This window comes from Nannobrachium achirus (genome assembly GCF_963921795.1).
Source record: "Nannobrachium achirus genome assembly, chromosome: 14".
NCBI lineage: Eukaryota > Metazoa > Chordata > Actinopteri > Myctophiformes > Myctophidae > Nannobrachium > Nannobrachium achirus.
The window spans coordinates 1,747,882-1,772,871 of record NC_137821.1 but is presented as its reverse complement, the minus strand read 5'-3'; the positions used below and the strand labels follow the sequence as shown (position 1 = coordinate 1,772,871).

General features: G+C 42.2%; 1 protein-coding gene across 3 annotated transcripts; it reads right to left on the bottom strand.

Annotated features, from left to right (window-relative positions):
• Nucleotides 1-351: 351 nt before the first annotated feature.
• Nucleotides 352-22,818, bottom strand: LOC308298572 (C-type lectin domain family 10 member A-like). Of its 3 annotated transcripts, none has more exons than XM_080742215.1 (9): nucleotides 22,563-22,818; nucleotides 17,612-17,728; nucleotides 15,548-15,637; nucleotides 14,636-14,701; nucleotides 13,116-13,208; nucleotides 10,398-10,430; nucleotides 6,297-6,451; nucleotides 4,628-4,740; nucleotides 352-3,419 (listed from the first exon to the last, which is right to left on the bottom strand). In XM_080742215.1, the coding sequence occupies exons 1-9, from the start codon at nucleotides 22,615-22,617 to the stop codon at nucleotides 3,272-3,274; spliced, it is 870 nt and encodes a 289-aa protein (XP_080598341.1). In that variant the 5' UTR covers nucleotides 22,618-22,818; the 3' UTR covers nucleotides 352-3,271. The 3 variants fall into 3 exon arrangements, with proteins under 3 accessions (XP_080598341.1, XP_080598342.1, XP_080598343.1); XM_080742216.1 differs by having other exon boundaries at nucleotides 10,398-10,424; XM_080742217.1 differs by lacking the exon at nucleotides 10,398-10,430 and having other exon boundaries at nucleotides 22,563-22,815.
• Between the last annotated feature and the right edge of the window lie 2,172 nt (nucleotides 22,819-24,990).

Here is a 24,990-nt window from a genome sequence, read left to right as displayed (position 1 = left end):
TCAGAGTTACTACAGGGGGTCCGGGACTCCTAGCTAGGCCTAGGGGATCCACAGAGTACCAAATCATTTTATTGTATTTATATAAACCGTATTTGAAAGACAAAAGAGCAGTGGATAAAACATTTCTGAAAATACACTTTAACATTGAATCCAACTTATGCCTCATTCACACTACAGATATATAGTTGAACGTTTTGCTTGGTAATTCAATGTAATCTCAATGGAAACCAGCTTTAAAGGCTGGATTCCAAGGACAGCCGACACGGCATTAGGCTATTAATAGAAAATGTGTCACCAAGCATTCATTTACAAAACACTGATGATATATTGCTGTCAAAAAAAGAAAAGTCCTTTTTAATATATTTATTTTATTACAGGTTGGTACATTACATGTGATCTATTTCCTCCATATTTTACATGTTTGCTTCACTTGTTTCATTCATCCTGAATATATGTATATATATTTCTTACATATACAAACAGAAATTAATAATACAAAAAAATAAGAAAATAAGATTTCCTGTAGTAGGCCTATACTCCTAAATCTACTTAACACACTTCATGTATTTCTGAGTACCATTTGGTTTATTTTAAATTCATCTTCTCAGTTTCTCATTTTGAAAGCAATTATTAACATTTCTTTAATCTTTTCAACATTTCCAATTATTACAAAAAGGTGGTAATAATTAAAATAATAATTATTAATTACATCCTACTATTTCCATGTGATTTGTTTTAAAGCAGCGATATGTGATATTGCATATCTGTATCTCTCTCTAGTTCTAATGGAACCAATACCTAATTAAACATTGATTGAGTTCTGTATTCACACAATGCTGTGCCCCCTCCAACTACTGTATGTTTCCCATTTTCAACTGTTCTTATGTTTTGAAACTTGCTTTGGCAATGTAAACGTATGTTTTCTCATGCCAATAAAGCTCCTTTGAATTGAAAATTCAATTGTTGCGACCGTCAGGTCGCACTTACTATCAAAACCTCCACAAACTGTGAGTCAGTCCGTCCGTCCGTCAGTCAGTCTGTCTGTCACACCTCACACGTCACACTATTGCCCAGCTCATATCCGCAACCGTTACCCCGATCCATGCCAAATTTTGCACACATACTCCTTGCCTGCCAAATCACAAGCTCCAACCAACAATTCACACATGACCCTCTTCTAGCGCCACCCTGAGGCCGATTCTTGCAAAACACATTTTTGGATACAGCTCCTACAATTTTTGCCCTAAAATCACGCAAATCGGTACACAGTATGTCTACACTCATGTCATCAACATGGATCTGTCTCATATAGCGCCACCTTCAGGCCGATTTTTTAAAATACATTTTTGGACACTACTCCTACAACTTTTGGCCTAAAATCACGCAAATCGCTACACAGTATGTCTACACTCATGTCATCAACATGGATCTGTCCCATATAGCGCCACCTTCAGGCCCATTTTTAAAAACACATTTTTGGACACTGCTCCTACAGATTTAGCCCTAAAATCACGCAAATCGGTACACAGTATGTCTACACTCATCTCATCAATATGGATGTCCCATATAGCGCCACCATCAGGCCGATTTTTTTAACCACATTTTTGGACACTGCTCCTACACATTTTGCCCTAAAATCACGCTGCGACCTGACGGTCGCTTATCTTCCGATAGGGAGTCTTACTGGTATTCGTTATGTTTCGTCACTGTCGGGCAGAAAGCTTGTATTCCAAGTTTCAAAATAGTATGTTCTTTAGTAAAGCCCTATTCATCATATAAGAGTTTTGTACACTACTCCTACAGATTTTGCCCTAAAATCACGCACATCGCTACACAGTATGTCTACACTCATGTCATCAAAATGGATCTGTCCCATATAGCGCCACCATCAGGCCGATTTTTTCAAACACATTTTTGGACACTTTGGCCTAAAATCACACTGCGACCTGACGGTCGCTTATCTCCCGATTAGGGAGTCTTACTGGTCATATAAGAGTGTTGCACAACAGTAGTGAAAATAGCCGGTCTACAAGCACACAATGCCTACGGGTGCGAGACGTGTGCTTGTAGATCGGCTATTTTCACTACACTGTGTGTGTGTGTGTGTGTGTGTGTGTGTGCGTGTGTGTGTGTGTGAGTGTGTATTAGGCGCTGTGTTTCTGACAGATAAATCTCAGTCTGGTGGAACAGTGTGCGTGTGCATGTGTATGGGTGTGTACCAGTAAGACTCCCTATCGGGAGATAAGCGACCGTCAGGTCGCAGCGTGATTTTAGGGCAAAATGTGTAGGAGCAGTGTCCAAAAATGTGGTTCAAAAAATCGGCCTGAAGGTGGCGCTATATGGGACAGATCCATGTTGATGACATGAGTGTAGACATACTGTGTAGCGATTTGCGTGATTTTAGGCCAAAAGTTGTAGGAGTAGTGTCCAAAAATGTGTTTTAAAAAATCGGCCTGAAGGTGGCGCTATATGAGACAGATCCATGTTGATGACATGAGTGTAGACATACTGTGTACCGATTTGCGTGATTTTAGGGCAAAAATTGTAGGAGCTGTGTCCAAAAATGTGTTTTGCAAGAATTTGGCCTCAGGGTGGCGCTAGAAGAGGGTCATGTGTGAATTGTTGGTTGGAGCTTGTGATTTGGCAGGCAAGGAGTATGTGTGCAAAATTTGGCATGGATCGGGGCAACGGTTGCGGAGATATGAGCTGGGCAATAGTGTGACGTGTGAGGCGTGACAGACAGACAGACTGACTGACAGACGGACGGACGGACTGACTCACAGTTTGTGGAGGTTTTGATAGTAAGTGCGACCTGACGGTCGCAATTAGGTGCTGTGTTTCTGACAGATAAATCTCAGTCTGGTGGAACAGTGTGCGTGTGCATGTGTATGGATGTTTATTAGGTGCTGTGTTTCTGACAGATAAATCTCAGTCTGGTGGAACAGTGTGCGTGTGCATGTGTATGGATGTTTATTAGGTGCTGTGTTTCTGACAGATAAATCTCAGTCTGGTGGAACAGTGTGTGTGTGCATGTGTATGGGTGTGTATTAGGTGCTGTGTTTCTGACAGATAAATCTCAGTCTGGTGGAACAGTGTGCGTGTGCATGTGTATGGATGTTTATTAGGTGCTGTGTTTCTGACAGATAAATCTCAGTCTGGTGGAACAGTGTGTGCGTGTGCATGTGTATGGATGTGTATTAGGTGCTGTGTTTCTGACAGATAAATCTCAGTCTGGTGGAACAGTGTGCGTGTGCATGTGTATGGATGTGTATTAGGTGCTGTGTTTCTGACAGATAAATCTCAGCCTGGTGGAGCAGTGGATGTCGTTGAGTCGTCCGTTGCTATGGTAATGAGCACAGTCCTCGGTCCCGCCCATCCCATGCCCCTCCCAGTTGTCTGGTTGGCCAGGCATCCAGTGTCTGGAACAGGAAACAGGAAGTATTTTTATCTTTTATTTCCACTATAGTGGTTCTGAAACATTGTATTCGCTGAATCGCACTGTGGTGAAGAAAAAAGAGTTGAGCCGGAAGGCAAACTACCGAGCAATCTTCCTTCCTACTGTCACCTACAGTATATATCTAGGGGTGTAACAATATAGTAACTGCATTGAAATATTGTTTTTAACTTAAAAAATCGAAGTATATCAAAATGAAAAAAGCTAAAATCTAATTGCATCGTTTGATTTTGTATCGTATCGAATCGGCAGTGCAAAGAATCGATTGTATCGATACTACCTACTTGTGCATTGTATTTAGCATTTTTAAGAAGAAAAAATTAAAAGGAGGGGTTTAATTACTTTTCCTCTCCACATAGCTACACTGGTCTATGGATAAATGTGTGTAATCTCTGGGTTCATGTCAAGGTGCAGGTTTGTCAATATATAATGTCCATGTATTTAGAAGATAATCACTGTGTTTACTTATTTATATCCATAATAATACATGTTTCCCTTAAAAACCTGCACTATCCACACCTTTCACACAGATTTCATTTCTTTGCTAAATAGTTACTATATCGATTTTAAATCATTGAATCGAATCGTATCGTATCGCCATGAATGAACCAATATCGTCCATGTATCGCATCTTCAACCATGTATCGTGATATGAATCGAATCGCTATTAAAATCGTTAATCGAATCGTTACACCCCTATATATGGTCATGAAGTGTGAGTCATGACCGAAAGTATAAGGTCTCAGGTACAAGCAGCCGAAATGGGTTTCCTCAGACGGGTGGCTGGTTTCTCCCTTAGAGATAGGGTGAGAAGCTCAGTCACCCGAGAGAGACTTGGAGTAGAACCGCTGCTCCTTCACTTGGAAAGGAGTCAGCTTAGGTGGTTGGGGCATCTAGTACGGATGCCCCCCGAGCGCCTTCCTAGGAAGGTCCTCGATGCACGTCCCACTGGGAGGAGACCCCGTGGCAGACCAAAGACCAGATGGAGGGATTATATCTCCAAACTGGCCTGGCACTGGCACACTGGTAAGCAATGAACACACACACACACACACACACACACACACACACACACACACACACACACACACACACACACACACACACACACACACACACACACACACACACACACGCACACACGCGCACACACATGCACACACACACACCTACCTGCGGTTCATGGTGTAAGGGGTCTGGTTCACCCATTCCCATTTGCCCGTTCTCTCGTCAGAAAGCCCAACCCAGTGGAAGGCATGGTGGCCTAATCTGTCGGCCACATAGTCCTAGTGAGAGGGGGGGAGGGGGGGGGGGGGGGAGACAGAGACAGAGTAGCATCAGTATAGACGCATTTCTGGTCCACGTTACACTGATAAGAACTAGATGCGTGCGCAGGTCGGTACCAAAATTAGCCAATGAAACCAGGGATTGGTGGGAATTGATTACATGATACAGACACCTGTGCATTTAGTCTCAATGTTTGTAAACAAGAAACGGGTCTATAGCACCACAAGACTTAGGAACAGTTTTTATTCATCAGTGATTAGAATGCTGAATAAAGCTTCATTCCCACCGGACGCGATAAAGTTAAAGATATGTCAGCGTTCACATCAATTATTAAGACGGCTTTATCGTTGTGGTGTGGAAGCTGCCATCCACTTTATCGTTGTCGCGCCCAGTGGGAAAGGGCCTTAAAGGAGTAGTTCACCCCCAAAATGACTTTTTGGAGCTGTGTGAAACACAGGCTCCCTATACGTGGCTGTGTGGGTCTGTCTGTGTGTCTGTATGTAGCCTGAACTTCCTAAACTTCGGCACGCTACTAGTCCCACAGTTTTGCCACCACACACTCGCGCCATATGTCAAATCGACCGGCTTACTCGGGAATCGTGGGCTAGTAACTTGCTAAGAGAAAGGTTCAATAGTTTAATTGATATTAATTTATTAGTGAATTAATTTTCCCCATTGACTTATAATGGGAATCGCAAAAACTCACATTCAATTATTTGTCTCTCGCAAACCATAGGGGCTAGAGTTTCAAGTCTTGGAGAGGAGGTTCATAATGATTTCAAGGATTAAATAAAAAATAATTGTGTCATTTGGCCGCATGGTGGCGCCATAACACCCCACTTTACGTTTTGGCCTGTAACTCTTGAACCGTAGGTCGGAAAATTTAAAATATTTTTTCCCTGGATTCCTTGGGTCATAACGCATCTCCCCATATAGGCCACGCCCATTTGCGCCATGATAGATTTTCCGCCATCTTGAATTTTCTCCAAAACACACTTTTTGCTCCTTTTCCTACATATTTTCTTCAAATGTCACAAAAATCGGTACACAGGATCCACACACACACACACACACACACACACACACACACACACACACACACACACACACAGCTCCACTTCACACGGGTGTGATTTTTTTCTATTGATTACTCATGCCATGGAGACTTGAGTTCAATAATATTTTTTTGTATTTGTTGCATTCCTAAGACAAAAATGTGATTATAGTAAATTTACCCCCCATTGATTCCAGATGGGGACCTGAATGGATTTGGGTCCCCATCCGGAATCAATGGGGGTAAATTTCTTGCAATCAAATATTTGTCTTAGGAATGCAACAAAAAACTAAAAAATATTATTGAACTCAAGTCTCCATGGCATGAGTAATCAATAGAAGAAAATCATTTTGGGGGTGAACTACTCCTTTAAGAGCTAATCCTGTTGCCACCTCGAGAGAGTGATTGAACTGTGTCTTAACGGTCTTTTTGCACACATAGTCTTTTAATTTATTAATATGCACTTTATATACATTAAGACAGACAGACAGACAGTCTCACCCAGTCCTCAGGGGTGTTGAGGATGACCAGATGAGCTTCTTGTCCAGAACACCAGTCTCTGGCGTCGTCCCAGCTCTTCCCCACCATGGAGTAGTAGTAACAGCTGGACCCATGAGACTCCCAGTCTAACTGACAGCACCCTGCTATCACTGTACCTGTAATATAGATATATATATACACACACACACTGCTATCACTGTACCTGTAATATATATATATATATACCCTGCTATCACTGTACCTGTAATATATATATATATATATATATACACCCTGCTATCACTATACCTGTAATATAGATATATATATACACTGCTATCACTGTACCTGTAATATATATATATGTTACAGTATGTTCAAGAAACCAGTAAAAGTTGTCAAGGAGCACTCGTTTTGACGTTCACCACACACTAATCACCACCAGATGGCGACGTCAGCCACTGCTCTGCCATTCACCAGAGTGTATATGTAAGAGAGTTACGTCACGCTTTGAACTCGCCGCAGACCGGAAGTGTTTACTCTTTATTTACTAGCCTAGCCTAGCCTAGCCTAGCCTAGCCTAGCCATTAGCTCCATTGTAGTCACTTGGACAGGGCGTTTAACGTGCGCTTGCCCAGGCCTTACGGCCTGGGCATAAATATAACGATTGCATTCACCACGGCTTCGTAACTCGCGCGGCGCTCCGCCGGCCGCGCGGCCCTGGCCCGCTCTTCGCGGCCACTCGCGCCTGCGGCGCTCGGGGGCGAAGAGCAGGACCAAGGTCCGCTGGCCTTCGCGCCGCTTGGGGCTTCGTGGACCCAGGGGGGCCTCGTAACTCGTTTGGGCTTCGTGGATACAGGGGGGCTTCGGTAGCCGCTCGCAGTGTCGTGGACAATAGAGCGGCGCACCGCCTGGAGTACGTTGTTGTGGCGACCGCTTGCTCCGCCCCGTGCCGCACCACGAGTGCTCCGCGTCTCGAATGTGCTGTTTCTCTAATATACTATGACATATATATATATATGTTACAGTATGTTCAAGAAACCAGTAAAAGTTGTCAAGGAGCACTCGTTTTGACGTTCACCACACACTAATCACCACCAGATGGCGACGTCAGCCACTGCTCTGCCATTCACCAGAGTGTATATAAGAGAGTTACGTCACGCTTTGAACTCGCCGCAGACCGGAAGTGTTTACTCTTTATTTACTAGCCTAGCCTAGCCTAGCCTAGCCTAGCCTAGCCATTAGCTCCATTGTAGTCACTTGGACAGGGCGTTTAACGTGCGCTTGCCCAGGCCTTACGGCCTGGGCATAAATATAACGATTGCATTCACCACGGCTTCGTAACTCGCGCGGCGCTCCGCCGGCCGCGCGGCCCTGGCCCGCTCTTCGCGGCCACTCGCGCCTGCGGCGCTCGGGGGCGAAGAGCAGGACCAAGGTCCGCTGGCCTTCGCGCCGCTTGGGGCTTCGTGGACCCAGGGGGGCCTCGTAACTCGTTTGGGCTTCGTGGATACAGGGGGGCTTCGGTAGCCGCTCGCAGTGTCGTGGACAATAGAGCGGCGCACCGCCTGGAGTACGTTGTTGTGGCGACCGCTTGCTCCGCCCCGTGCCGCACCACGAGTGCTCCGCGTCTCGAATGTGCTGTTTCTCTAATATACTATGACATATATATATATATATATATATATATATATATATATATATATATATATATATATATATACACCCTGCTATCACTGTACCTGTAATATATATATATATATATATATACACCCTGCTATCACTGTACCTGTAATATAGATATATATATATACACCCTGCTATCACTGTACCTGTAATATATATATATACACCCTGCTATCACTGTACCTGTAATATAGATATATATATACACCCTGCTATCACTGTACCTGTAATATATATATATATATACACCCTGCTATCACTATACCTGTAATATATATATACATATACACCCTGCTATCACTGTACCTGTAATATATATATATATATATATACACCCTGCTATCACTGTACCTGTAATATAGATATATATATACACATACACCCTGCTATCACTGTACCTGTAATGATATTATATACACTCTGCTATCACTGTACCTGTAATATATATATATATACACTGCTATCACTGTACCTGTAATGATATTATATACACCCTGCTATCACTGTACCTGTAATGATATTATATACACCCTGCTATCACTGTACCTGTAATGATATTATATACACTCTGCTATCACTGTACCTGTAATATATATATATACACTGCTATCACTGTACCTGTAATGATATTATATACACCCTGCTATCACTGTACCTGTAATGATATTATATACACCCTGCTATCACTGTACCTGTAATGATATTATATACACCCTGCTATCACTGTACCTGTAATGATATTATATACACTCTGCTATCACTGTACCTGTAATGATATTATATACACCCTGCTCTCACTGTACCTGTAATGATATTATATACACACACACACTGCCATCACTGTACCTGGAATGATATTATATACACACATACACACTGCTATCACTGTACCTGTAATGATATTATATACACCCTGCTATCACTGTACCTGTAATGATATTATATACACCCTGCTATCACTGTACCTGTAATGATATTATATACACCCTGCTATCACTGTACCTGTAATGATATTATATACACCCTGCTATCACTGTACCTGTAATGATATTATATACACTGCTATCACTGTACCTTGAATATATATATATATACACTGCTATCACTGTACCTGGAATATATATATATATACACTGCTATCACTGTACCTGGAATATATATATATACACTGCTATCACTGTACCTGTAATGATATTATATACACCCTGCTATCACTGTACCTGGAATGATATTATATACACCCTGCTATCACTGTACCTGGAATGATATTATATACACTGCTATCACTGTACCTGGAATATATATATATATATACACTGCTATCACTGTACCTGGAATATATATATATACACTGCTATCACTGTACCTGGAATGATATTATATACACTGCTATCACTGTACCTGGAATATATATATATATATACACACTGCTATCACTGTACCTGGAATGATATTATATACACTGCTATCACTGTACCTGTAATGATATTATATACACCCTGCTATCACTGTACCTGGAATGATATTATATACACTGCTATCACTGTACCTGGAATATATATATATATATATATACACTGCTATCACTGTACCTGGAATATATATATATATATATATACTGCTATCACTGTACCTGGAATGATATTATATACACCCTGCTATCACTGTACCTGGAATATAGATATATATACACTGCTATCACTGTACCTGGAATGATATTATATACACCCTGCTATCACTGTACCTGGAATGATATTATATACACACTGCTATCACTGTACCTGTAATGATATTATATACACCCTGCTATCACTGTACCTGTAATGATATTATATACACCCTGCTATCACTGTACCTGGAATGATATTATATACACACTGCTATCACTGTACCTGTAATGATATTATATACACCCTGCTATCACTGTACCTGTAATGATATTATATACACCCTGCTATCACTGTACCTGTAATTATATTATATACACCCTGCTCTCACTGTACCTGTAATGATATTATATACACCCTGCTATCACTGTACCTGTAATGATATTATATACACCCTACTATCACTGTACCTGGAATATATATATATACATATACACCCTGCTATCACTGTACCTGGAATATATATATACATATACACCCTGCTATCACTGTACCTGGAATATATATATACATATACACCCTGCTATCACTGTACCTGTAATGATATTATATACACCCTACTATCACTGTACCTGTAATGATATTATATACACTCTGCTATCACTGTACCTGTAATGATATTATATACACTCTGAACTGTACCTGTAATATATATATATATATATATATATATATATATATATATATATATATATATATATATATATATACATATACACTCTGCTATCACTGTACCTGGAATGATATTATATACACCCTGCTATCACTGTACCTGGAATGATATTATATACTGCTATCACTGTACCTGGAATATATATATACACACACACACACACACACACACACACACACACACACACACACACACACACACACACACACACACACACACACACACACACACACACACACACACACACACACTGCTATCACTGTACCTGTAATGATATTATATACACCCTGCTATCACTGTACCTGGAATATATATATACACACTGCTATCACTGTACCTGTATGAACACACACAGTAATATACAGTAAGTCTGGGCAATATCAGGAAAACCTTTGATATTCAATATCGATATTACTCACGATATTAGTAAAAAACATTATAGTTTTTAATGTGTTTCTGCTTTAGGTCCACTGCCTGCCTATAGTCTTGTGTGGCCAGACTGTTGCCTCCGCGATTTGCAAATGCTCCCGTCAACAGACTGGGGCACGGAAATAGAAACGATGAGTGTGAGATAAAGTGGATGTGACGCAACCGCTCCCTTGGTGCAGTAGCAATAACATGTCCTACTGGAAGCGTTATGTCTCCTTTCAATATTTTTGGGGCATTATTTCGTCTTTCTCTGGTGTTATTGGTGTTACCTCCATGATGTTTTCAAATGTTTTCTTAAACTATACACCCATAACAAGAATAGGCCGCTCGAATGACTCTGTCTGTGCGAGTGTGCTTCTGTTATGTTTCCAATGTGACTACAGTTCATTAGAATGACTCTGTCTGTGCTAGTGTGCTTCTGTTATGTTTCCAATGGGACTACAGTTCATTAGAATGACTCTGTCTGTGCGAGTGTGCTTCTGTTATGTTTCCAATGTGACTACAGTTCATTATAATGACTCTGTCTGTGCTAGTGTGTTTCTGTTATGTTTCCAATGTGACTACAGTTCATTAGAATGACTCTGTCTGTGCTAGTGTGCTTCTGTTATGTTTCCAATGGGACTACAGTTCATTAGAATGACTCTGTCTGTGCTAGTGTGCTTCTGTTATGTTTCCAATGTGACTACAGTTCATTAGAATGACTCTGTCTGTGCGAGTGTGCTTCTGTTATGTTTCCAGTGGGACTACAGTTCAGTGCAGCAGTGGCTACTTCCGATACTCGCCGTTCGGGAGCTGCCGTTCCAGACTCTATATAGCATTCGGAGATTGTGGAATAGTTGTCTGGCTACGCGAGACTACTGCCTGCCTAACCCAGATAATGAATAGCATATCCATGCATGCACACTGCACAGGACACATAGAATAAAGACATTAAATGCCTTATTTCCATTTTCCAACAATGGTTTTTAATAGCATTGCTATTTTCAGTACTGATACCACACTGAACTAAGCATAATCAAGTCAACACAGGAGATGTGGTGTAATGGCATGGATGGTTGTACATAACACAGAGAGGGACATTCTTTCAACATAAGATGCTGCATTCAAGTTCAGGAGAGTTTGGCAATTCTCTTGAATGCTGCCTCCAGGTATGGCATGGAAAGAGGGAATTTGCATTTCTTTCACCATAGTAAAAACTGCATTCATGGTCTGGAGAGACCCTTTGATGTCTATGTGTGCACGTGCCTGGTACACACACAAACACGCACACACCGTTTTAGTGTTCAGTGACCATTGGACACTTTCTTTTGATTGGCTCTGCACTATTAGGTTGTGTTGTAGTATTGAGTATTTAGCTTGTGTTGACATGAAGGTGAGACACTTGTAGCACTGACTAGCATTGATTGTAATATGGACACTTTAGTTTGGGCATTGTATTGTATTGATAGTTGAGCTTAAGAATTGCTTTTTTTGTTCAAGTTGGCGGTCTGTTTCACGATGAGCGTTGACAGTTTTTTGGACACTTTCTTTCCATTTCTTTGTTGTACCTTGCTCTTTACTGCTCTCTGTTCTTTTTTATTCTTACTTCTCTGTAACTTTGTAAATATCCTTATACTGCTGTGCTGCCTCTGGGCAACTGATTTTCCCCCTTGGGATAATAAAGGTATCTATCTATCTATCTATCTATCTATCTATCTATCTATCTAATGTTGAGTGTTGTTTGGTTGTGTTTTGGGACTGGGAGTCTGCCTGGGAGGTTTGCTACTGCTGGTTCCCTCTCTGCACTCTAGGGCACGCTACCAACAGTTGCGAGAGCTATCGACCTGTATCGTCTGAGAATGAGGGGAGGAGGGTGGGTCCAATTCATTGTCAATGAAGGTCACATGGTATTTTGTCGTTGCCGTGTCTCTTGGCCAAAAGACAGCCTTCGGTTGAGCAAGAGATACGGCAATGAAACCACGTGACTTAGATAGAAAATGCTCCCCCTCCTCCCCTCATTCTCAAACGATACGGAGAAGATGTCTCACGCGTATGTCTGATTGTGGCCTAGGAGTCCAGTCAGTGGATTTACAACAGTCGCTGAATCGCACTGTTGTGAGGAAAAGAGAGCTGAGCCAGAAGGCAAAGCTCTCTGACAGAGCAATCTGCATTCCTACTCTCAGTCTCACCTATGGTCATGAAGTGTGGGTCATGACTGAAAGTATAAGGTCACGGATACAAGCGGAAGAGATGAGTCAATGTCTGTGTGTGCGTGTGTGTGTGTGTGTGTGTGTGTGTGTGTGTGTGTGTGTGTGTGTGTGTGTGTGTGTGTGTGTGTGCGTGTGTGTGTGTGTGTGTGTGTGTGTGTGTGTGTGTGTGTGTGTGTGTGTGTGTGTGTGTGTAACGTACGGTTGTGTATGATTCGCTCCATGGAACATTTGAGGTTGGCAACAGTTCTGCTCAGAACATCCAGCACAGACAGACGGGTCAGCGCGTCCGCCACTGAAAACAACAACATAGACAGGTCACATTTCTGCTCATAACACCCAATAAAACAACACAATAAAGTCAGGTCACATTTCTGCTCATAACACCCAATAAAACAACACAATAAAGTCAGGTCACATTTCTGCTCATAACACCCACTAAAACAACACAATAAAGACAGGTCACATTTCAATAAAGACAGGTCACATTTATACTCATAACACCCACTAAACAACACAATAAAGATAGGTCACATTTCTACTCATAACACCTACTAAAACAACACAATAAAGACAGGTCACATTTCTGCTCATAACACCCACTAGAACAACACAATAAAGACAGGTCACATTTCAATAAAGACAGGTCACATTTATACTCATAACACCCACTAGAACAACACAATAAAGACAGGTCACATTTATACTCATAACACCCACTAAACAACACAATAAAGATAGGTCACATTTCTACTCATAACACCTACTAAAACAACACAATAAAGACAGGTCACATTTCTGCTCATAACACCCACTAAAACAACACAACAAAGACAGGTCACATTTCTGCTCATACCTTTTACAGGGTTCCCACACATTTTTACCAATTAATTTCCAAAACTTTTCCAAAGCTTTTCCAGAATATTTAACCCAATTTCCAGGACTATATAACAATAATTCAGCTCAATAACAGGTCGCTTACTCCTATACACAGTGCCCAAAGACAAGTAGTGTATGCCAGTGGTTCTCAACCTTTTCAGGCCGTGACCCCCGAAATAATCGTATTTGAACTGGGGACCCCCCACCCTGACAAGTACTAAGAGTTGAGGAATTTTGTATAACACGGTTCTATTTTGAAAATAGCTGATCTACATTGTGAGCATGTAGATCTGCTATTTTCACAATTTCTACTTCTAATATTTGACAATTTGGCCAATGTTTAATTTGTCATTTCAGAGGTATTAACAAAATCAATAACCAAAGACAATGCAAAGCTATTTTTCCAGGACCTTCCGGGACCCTTGATCAATTCCAAAACATTTCCAGTACTCGAAAAATATTTTTCTAATTTCTAAATCTTTCCAGGAAATTCATGACCGTGGGAACCCTGCTTTTAGTACGACTGGTGAAACAGGACTGGCGGAAGTGCCTAAGTGTGGGAGGCACTCTGCCACTCAAAGTGACTACTGACCAATCACAGCGTGTCTTTTTCCGGGACTTACATTCAATTAAAAGGAGCTTTATTGGCATGAGGAGACAAACGTTTACATTGCCAAAGCAAGTCCCTCTGGGAAAGAGGGAGTCCCACATCTGATTGGCCTACCGAACATCCCCTTCTGTGACGCATTAGGAAGCCAGTCCTTTTTTACCAATGCCTGACCTTTCTATGTCTATGCCTGGAATGACCACTAGTTCTTATGGGGACATGTTAGTGGGACGGACCTGAAGCCAGCTGGTCCTTGTTGCTCTCAACAGCGAACTGCATGCGTTGAGTCTCCTTTAATGCACCTACACACACACACACACACACACACACACACACACACACACACACACACACACACACACACACACACACACACACACACACACACACACACACACACACACACACACACACACACACGCGCGCACGGGCGCACGCGCACGCACACGCGCACACTCACACACGCACACATACACACACACACACACACACGCACACACACACGCACACAAACGCACACGCACACACACACACACACAATTCATTATTATACCAGTAAGACATCCTAAATCGGGAGCTAAGTGAGGTTGCATACACAAACTTTAGAAGGCAATGGTAGGGCAAAATCTGGAGGAGCAGTGTCCAAAAAGGTGTTTTTCAAAAATCGGCCAGATGGTGGCGCTATATGGGACAGATCCATGTTGATGACATGACTTTAGACATACTGTGTACCGATTTTGTGTGATTTTAGGGCAAAAATTTTAGGAGCAGTGACCAAAAATGGTGAAATAATTCAAGATAAAATACAACTAGAAAAAGTGTACAGGTCTCTGCCAGGTCAGGTAGCTATTAGCTATTATTGTAGCCTCCTGGTAGAAAATCTACAAGCCCACAACACATTAAGGCAGCGGCGTGTTGTGGGCGGGCGTGTTGTGATGTATCGATGTGCCAATGTTTCGAGCGGCCAGTAGTCTGAACCCGGGGTGAACGCCAACCTGCCGACACAGGTGAATGCTAACCTGGTGAATGTTAACTCAAAGCCTAAACTGTGTGTGTGTGTGTGTGTGTGTGTGTGTGTGTGTGTGTGTGTGTGTGTGTGTGTGTGTGTGTGTGTGTGTGTGTGTGTGTGTGTGTGTTTGGCCTCTGACCTTTACTCAGGGTCATGGAGGAGGTCAGGGTCTCGTTGGCCTGAGAGAGAGATTCCTCCAACGATGAGAGACGGAGTCCTGTTTGTGCATCTGGAACGTACACACACACACGCACGCACGCACACACACACACACACACACACACACACACACATAAGAGGTCCGATATTCCCTAATAACAGACCTCTGCTAATCAAAGACTCAGAACACCTGCTGCAGTCAGGCTGTACTATGTGCATCTTGTGCTGTAACCAACATGTCAGCCATGTAAACAAACACACAGCGTATCCAACATGTCAGCCATGTAAACAAACACACAGCGACATTTAGAACGAAACGTTGCTCTGAAGAATGTTTTTAAAAATATTTAAAGCGAGAAATAGACGACGTAGTATCAGAAAATGGACCTTATCTAATCGACCGTGTCGCGCTGGGGGGACGCCCAGCGCAACACTTGTGGAACACTTCCAGCCGCCTGTAAACAAGGAAATACTTTGTTTTGTTTTTAGTTTTGAGTCAAATTATTAATTTTATTTAGTAGCCGGGTAATAAGCGGGATAATGAATGGCTCCTTGGTGAATGACGATAGATAACATCCCTTCGGCCTGATATCTCCCCTCTGCTGGCGCCTCGGGGAGTTATCAGGCCGTCGGTCTGTTATGTACCGTCAATCCCCGCGGAGCCATTCATTATCCCTTACTTGTTGGACTGTAATAAATGAAAGAGTTTGTTTGGAATTGGAACATCTGAGATCAATAATATATCAGTATTCTGATATTGACCCCACAGGCGGCATTAAAGGGACAGCTCACTCCAAACATGACTTTGAGGAGACTCTTTGTGTCTCCATAGGGAACACAGCAAGGCTGTTGTTTTTGAAAAGGTCCTTGGTCTACTTAGGTTTTTTTAATCGCTACACAGCATGTCTACACTCATGTCTTCAACGGGAGGCTCTCTCCATTCCGACATGTCGCCACTCCGAAATTGACTTCTTATTGTCGTGGCGACACTCCCATAGGGGTTAGGTTTAGGGTTAGGGTTAGAGATAGGGTTAGTGTTGGAATGGAGACATGTCGGAAAGGAGACATGTCGGAGTGGCGGGATGCACTCGTCTTCAACATGGATCTGTCCCATATAGCGCCACCATCAGGACGTTTTTTTTTTCAAACACATTTTTGGACACTGCTCCTACACATTTTGCCCTAAAATCACGATTAGGGAGTCTTACTGGTTTTAGATGACTATTTCTAATCATTTTATTGATACCATGTGCTGTCCTTGCTCATTGTAAATCTCTCTGGATTAAGTAGGCATGATAAATGCCTAAATACATTTTCATTGTACCCAGGGTCAGGGTTACAGTTTACAGTTTACAGTTTAGGCATTTAGCAGACGCTTTTAATCCAAAGCGACTTAGAATAAGCAGATAATACATCACTGTAATAAACAAGATCAGGGACGTGCTGGCCATTGGGAAAAGCGGGACAACTCCCGAACGGCCGGTTCATTCCCGGCCGGTTCAGGCCGGCCATTAGGAAAAAAAAATCAAATAAAATGTCGGCCTTCGTTCCATTTTGGGGGCTGGGCGGCCAACAAAGTAAATCGTCACTGTCGTCAGAAAACCTGTTATCTCCAAGTTTCAAATTTGTAAATCTTTTCGCAAAGCCCGGCTTCATCATACAAGGCCGTCGCACAAAAGTAGTGAAAACAGCAGATCTACAAGCACACAACGCCTCGCACCGCGAGGCGGTGTGTGCTTGTAGATCGGCTGTTTTCACTAGTTTAAATCGTATTATTTAATATGGTTTTGGACGTACAAGGTTTCCACCCGACAACGACGAAATATAACTCATGTAATTGGCCCACTGGCTTGTCACTTGTCATGATCTGAAATGGCAAATCTTTGAGTAGCAGCAGCACACAATGAGGGCCTCTACAATTCCGGGCTGAATCAGGAGACCAGCGCGTCCCTGAACAAGATAACATGTCAGAACATCAACAACGATATAGCAAATGCATATGAATATCAATCTAAAAAAAACAATCTAGGTACAGAGTACTCACTGCTGACAGCCAGAGCGATGATGATTGACAGGACGACGACAGCTGTGACCACAGGCAGCAGAACCTCTCTGAGTCTCCATCTCATGGAGAACACCTGGAGCCTGTTGGAGGGAGAGTCTGTACACACACACACACACACACACACACACACACACACACACACACACACACACACACACTGTTAGACCTGGAGCCTGTTGGAGGGAGAGTCTTTACACACACACACACACACACACACACACACACACACTGTTAGACCTGCAGCCTGTTGGAGGGAGAGTCTGTACACACACACACACACACACACACACACACACACACACACACACACACACACACACACACACACACACACACACACACACACACACACACACACACACACACTGTTAGACCTGGAGCCTGTTGGAGGGAGAGTCTGTACACACACACACACACACACACACACACACACACACACACACACACACACACACACACACTGTTAGACCTGCAGCCTGTTGGAGGGAGAGTCTGTACACACACACACACACACACACACACACACACACACACACACACACACACACACACACACACACACACACACACACACACACACACACACACACACACACACACACACTGTTAGACCTGGAGCCTGTTGGAGGGAGAGTCTGTACACACACACACACACACACACACACACACACACACACACACACACACACACACACACACACACACACACACACACACTGTTAGACCTGGAGCCTGTTGGAGGGAGAGTCTGTACACACACACACACACACACACACACACACACACACTGTTAGACCTGCAGCCTGTTGGAGGGAGAGTCTGTACACACACACACACACACACACACACACACACACACACACACACACACACACACACACACACACACACACACACACACACACACACACACACACACACACACACACTGTTAGACCTGGAGCCTGTTGGAGGGAGAGTCTGTACACACACACACACACACACACACACACACACACACACACACACACACACACACACACACACACACACACACACACTGTTAGACCTGGAGCCTGTTGGAGGGAGAGTCTGTACACACACACACACACACACACACACACACACACACACACACACACACACACACACACACACACACACACACACACACACACACACACACACACACACACACTGTTAGACCTGGAGCCTGTTGGAGGGAGAGTCTGTACACACACACACACACACACACACACACACACACACACACTGTTAGACCTGGAGCCTGTTGGAGGGAGAGTCTGCACACACACACACACACACACACACACACACACACACACACACACACACACACACACACACACACACACACACACACACACACACACAGTTAGACCTGCAGCCTGTTGGAGGGAGAGTCTGTACACACACACACACACACACACACACACACACACACACACACACACACACACACTGTTAGACCTGGAGCCTGTTGCTGGGAGAGTCTGTACACACACACGCACGCACACGCACGCACGCACGCACGCACGCACGCACGCACGCACGCACGCACGCACGCACGCACGCGCACGCACGCACGCACACACATGGCACACACATGGAAAGTTTCAGGTGTGTGCCATTCTTTTCTTTTTTTTAAGATTCGTTTTTTGGGCTTTTATGCCTTAATTAATAGTACAGTACTGACAGGAAATAGGGAGAGAGATGGGGAGTGACACACGGCAAAGGTCGTCCGGATCGGGAATCGAACCGGCGACGCTGGCAGGCATCCATGCCTGGCGGTAGCCTGACACTTCAGTCCGCACATCACCCCCCCCTGTTGGTGTAGTGTGGTGTGAGATGTCGGACGCTAGCAGTCAGGCAAGCCTGGCGGTGCCTAAGTGGTATTTGCCTAGTAGGCCACCGGGCGCCCCAGGTGCATGTGCCATTCTGACTAAATCTTCTAGCTATTCAGTAGCGAAGTGTGATGTCACTTCCGTGAAATGGCGTGAAATGTCGCCCTCTACGGGGTTCATGCTGGTATTGTTTTGTATTCAAATCGCCATTGGGGAATTTGCGATCACCGCATATAAGAACTGTGTTAAAAATATAAACACACCATGCTCTCGGATTGACCCAAATGGATATGAAGCATCGACTAAGGTGGAAATGTACAGATTTACCCAAAGAGTAACACAATAAACGCTAGAAACGAGTTACACAGGCTATATCAGATATGAATGAATATCATAAACTATGCAGAACCCCCCCGCTGACAGAAACGCGCACATGGTGTGTTTATTTTTTTAACACAGTCCTTATATGCGGCGATCGCAGATTCCCCAATGGCGATTTGAATACAAAACAATACCAGCATGAACCCCCTAGAGGGCGACATTACGCACAAATGACGACATGGCTTCGTTTCTCTATTGACCAAGGACCTCCGATGTAAACAAAACCGTAAAAGGACTTACGGTAAGTGTTCTAAAAACCTGTTTTTATTTTTGTCCTGAAAGTGTAACACTTTGGGCATGGCTGGTTTCTGTGCAACAGCAGAGATATAGTATGTGGGTGGCAGTGACTGAGGAGGTAGAGCGGCCACTTGGGAACCAGAAGGTTCCCAGTTCGATCCCGGGCTATCCCAGAGTGTCCTGACCCCCCCCCCCCCCCCCCCCCCCCCACGCATGGTTTCCTCTGACATCACTGTATGAATCAATGTAAAGACACTTGGATAAAGTCATGTGATCACCAACATATATTTATTGTAATCCTGTCCAGGCCTTTCCTGTCTGTTCTGTCAGCGTGTCAACATGTTGGGGTCAAAGTGCAGCTTTTGGGCTGTGTGTGCTTTTACTGGGCCGGGATGAGGCAACGCCAAATGCTGCCCTGAAATCTATGTTATCTGCTGCTTAGATTCACACAATGATCACCCATAAATAAATCTACATTATCTGCTGCTTAGATTCACACAATGATCACCCATAAATAAATCTACATTATCTGCTGCTTAGATTCACACAATGATCACCCATAAATAAATCTACATTATCTGCTGCTTAGATTCACACAATGATCACCCATAAATAAATCTACATTATCTGCTGCTTAGATTCACACAATGATCACCCATAAATAAATCTACATTATCTGCTGCTTAGATTCACACAATGATCACCCATAAATAAATCTACATTATCTGCTGCTTAGATTCACACAATGATCACCCATAAATAAATCTACATTATCTGCTGCTTAGATTCACACAATGATCACCCATAAATAAATCTACATTATCTGCTGCTTAGATTCACACAATGATCACCCATAAATAAATCTACATTATCTGCTGCATAGATTCACATAATGATCACCCATAAATAAATCTACATTATCTGCTGCTTAGATTCACACAATGATCACCCATAAATAAATCTACATTATCTGCTGCATAGATTCACATAATGATCACCCATAAATAAATCTATATTATCTGCTGCATAGATTCACATAATGATCAACCATAAATAAATCTACATTATCTGCTGCATAGATTCACACAATGATCAACCATAAATAAATCTACATTATCTGCTGCATAGATTCACATAATGATCACCCATAAATAAATCTACATTATCTGCTGCATAGATTCACATAATGATCACCCATAAATAAATCTATATTATCTGCTGCATAGATTCACATAATGATCAACCATAAATAAATCTACATTATCTGCTGCATAGATTCACATAATGATCACCCATAAATAAATCTACATTATCTGCTGCATAGATTCACATAATGATCACCCATAAATAAATCTACATTATCTGCTGCATAGATTCACATAATGATCACCCATAAATAAATCTACATTATCTGCTGCATAGATTCACATAATGATCATCCATAAATAAATCTACATTATCTGCTGCATAGATTCACATAATGATCACCCATAAATAAATCTACATTATCTGCTGCATAGATTCACATAATGATCACCCATAAATAAATCTACATTATCTGCTGCATAGATTCACATAATGATCACCCATAAATAAATCTACATTATCTGCTGCATAGATTCACATAATGATCACCCATAAATAAATCTACATTATCTGCTGCATAGATTCACATAATGATCATCCATAAATAAATCTACATTATCTGCTGCATAGATTCACATAATGATCACCCATAAATAAATCTACGTTATCTGCTGCTTGGATTCACACAATGATCATCCATAAATAAATCTACATTATCTGCTGCTTAGATTCACACAATGATCACCAAAATATACATAAATCTCCTCAGCATCCGTATTCTATATGGGGAACAAATCACTGGAAATAGCAGACAAGCTCATTGTCGGTCAGGCTATGAACTACGGTATATAAACCTGTTTCTTGGCGTTATTTGATTTCAAAAAGTGTATATTTTTACTTAACTTTAAACCTCAAACATAGCAGACAACAATCATGGTTGAAGGAAACAACGCCTCCTCCAAATCGAGCGGCTTCCTATAATAGCTGATACAGAGCAGTACCTTGCTAACTGTTTGGCCCTCCTTTTGGAGAGGCCGGCCATTTGAAGGCCCCTCACAACCAACTTGTGCTAGGGCACAAGTTGGTTGTGAGGGGCCTTCAAATGGCCGGCCTCCCAAAGATAAAAACCAAAAGTTTGCATCTGTAGCCTAGCTGTGAGATGGTCTGCTCTTAGCGGATGATATTTTAACACTTTGGTTAAGAAGGCTTCCTCTAAGCTGTAATCAAAGGTACAGCTGACCTGGAGAATAAACACATCACACACACACACACACGCGCACACACACACACACACACACACACACACACACACACACACACACACACACACACACACACACACACACACACACACACACACACACACACACACACACACACACCTTTGTTCCAGAAGCTGCTCTCGTCTCCTGCTTCGTCGTGATATTCGGTCGTCATGACGATTCCACCTCAGGATCTGTGTCTCCGTCTTGCCTCTGTGGGAGGTCTGGTAGATCTGGTAGGTCTGGTAGGTCTAGTAGATCTATAGTAGGTCAGTGTGGTAGGGTCAGTCAGTCAGTCAGTCTGTCTGTCAGTCAGTCTGTCTCTGCTCGGTCAGTGATGTTAAAGTGCTTCAGTCTGAATGTCACATCTGCTCCATCGGTCAGCGACCCTCACTGTGGACTCTGAACTGTAATGTGTGTGTGTGTGTGTGTGTGTGTGTGTGTGTGTGTGTGTGTGTGTGTGTGTGTGTGCGTGCATGCATGCGCGACCTGCGCGTGTGCGTGCGTGTGTGGCGGAGAGAGAGTCGCAGCCCCATGAAGCCTCAAAAGTCTAGTATCTGCCCTTGTTCCATAGGGATATCCCTTTGGAGTAATGGTTAAGATATTGGACTTTCACGCGGGAGACCCGGGTTCGAAGCCGGGTGGGGAGGTTCACATCACCTCTGTTACGTGTGTGTGTGTGTGTGTGCGTGTGCGTGCGTAGTAATTGTTGATTCTGACAGGAAATGTAGTTTTAATTTTGGTCATAGTCTTTTTAATCACATTATAAGTTTAGTGTGACTGCTGCAACTTTATTGCAATTGTTATTTTCTATTATTTTATATTTGTATTTAATTTTCCAAGAGTGTTAGGATGTTGCGTTCTTGTCTCATTGATGTCACTTCCGGTCTATGACAGACCATATATGGCAACTGTCAGTCAATAGCAGCTCACTCCTCAGTCTTGGTGAATGGAGACATGAAGTGTTTGGTCTCAGTGCAGCTGACAGGTTCGTTGTTTGAACACCAACATTTATACAGTTTCAAGTTCATATTTAAAGGTGCTATAGTCAACTTTTTCTTGAAAAACGGATGCTAAAATAAAAATAATGTTTCAAAAATATTTTATAAATAAAATAAGCTTCATATATGTGTTTCTATTAAAGAATGACCACAAAAAGCATAACATAATGATAAAATAATTAGGGCTGGGATGCGATTAAAACTTTTAATCTAATTAATTACACACTCTGTGATTAATTAATCGCAATTAATCGCATTTTAATCGCACATTGATATTTGACCTGAGAAGCATTTTTTTTCAAATAAAACACATTTTGTTGTACGAGGAAATCAACAAGTGCATTTTTTAAATCTAAATTTCCATCCACTGGACCAAGCAAATCGCTCTGATCGGCTACTTCTCCCTTTGCGTTTGTTGTCTCTTCTTGGTTGGTGCATCGCTATGATCGGTACGCCCGAAACTGAAGGTTCTGTGGTGCAAAAACTAAGTGCGATTAAAATGCGTTAATTTTTACGTTAATCGCAATTAATCAGCTAAAGTCCCAGCCCTAAAAATAATAATTTGTGCCATTGTCAGACCGACACTTTGTTTCCATTCTAGTCTATAGACTAGGATGTAAACAAAGCTATAGACTAGGATGTAAACAAAGTGACACTTTGTTTCCATTCTAGTCTATAGACTAGGATGTAAACAAAGCTATAGACTAGGATGTAAACAAAGTGACACTTTGTTTCCATTCTAGTCTATAGACTAGGATGTAAACAAAGCTATAGACTAGGATGTAAACAAAGTGACACTTTGTTTCCATTCTAGTCTATAGACTAGGATGTAAACAAAGCTATAGACTAGGATGTAAACAAAGTGTCGGCCCTACAATGAAAAAGCTGACTATAGCTCCTTTAAGTTGTATCTTTATTTGGTTATAAGTTTAATTGATGGATTGTATTGTTTTCTTTCAGTTTGTTTGTTATTGATTGTTGTTGTTTTGGGGATTCTTGGACCTTCATTCCTTTCGCACAAGTTACATGCAGCCAGAGAGTTAACTTGGTTTATATGTGATTTAATGTATTTTCTTTCTATTTTGAGTTGTGTTTAGTGTTTATTTTGTCCTGATTATACTTATCGTCATTGTCGGGCAGAAACCTTGTATCTCCAAGTTTCAAATTTGTAAATTTTTTCGCAAAGTAAAGCTCTGCTTCATCATATGGCATAGCTCAAAAGTAGTGAAAACAGCTGATCTTCAAGCACGAGGCGTTGTGTGCTTGTAGATCGTCTGTTTTCACTAGTTTATATCATGTTAAAAATGATAAATACAAAACAAACGGTTTTGGACATACAAGGTTTTCACCCGACAACGATGTTATGTTGTGTTTGACAGTTTTGAGGGTGTTTAATGTGTTGTTAAATAAACATCTGTGAAAGGAAACACACCTGACTCATCTCATCTGTGGAAGGAGTGACATTTAGTTTTAGTCACATTTTAGTCATCTGAAAAGTTTTATTTTAGTCAGTTTACAGAAAATGCAATTTACAAAAATGTATTTTG

Excerpts from the sequence above, each read along its gene's own strand:
- LOC308298572 (XM_080742215.1), bottom strand. The coding sequence starts at position 22,617 with ATGACGACCGAATATCACGACGAAGCAGGAGACGAGAGCAGCTTCTGG. Across the intron at positions 14,702-15,547 it reads CTCCATGACCCTGAGTAAAG|GTGCATTAAAGGAGACTCAA; the intron begins GTCAGAGGCCAA and ends GTGTGTGTGTAG. Across the intron at positions 3,420-4,627 it reads CCTTACACCATGAACCGCAG|ACACTGGATGCCTGGCCAAC; the intron begins GTAGGTGTGTGT and ends TTCCTGTTCCAG.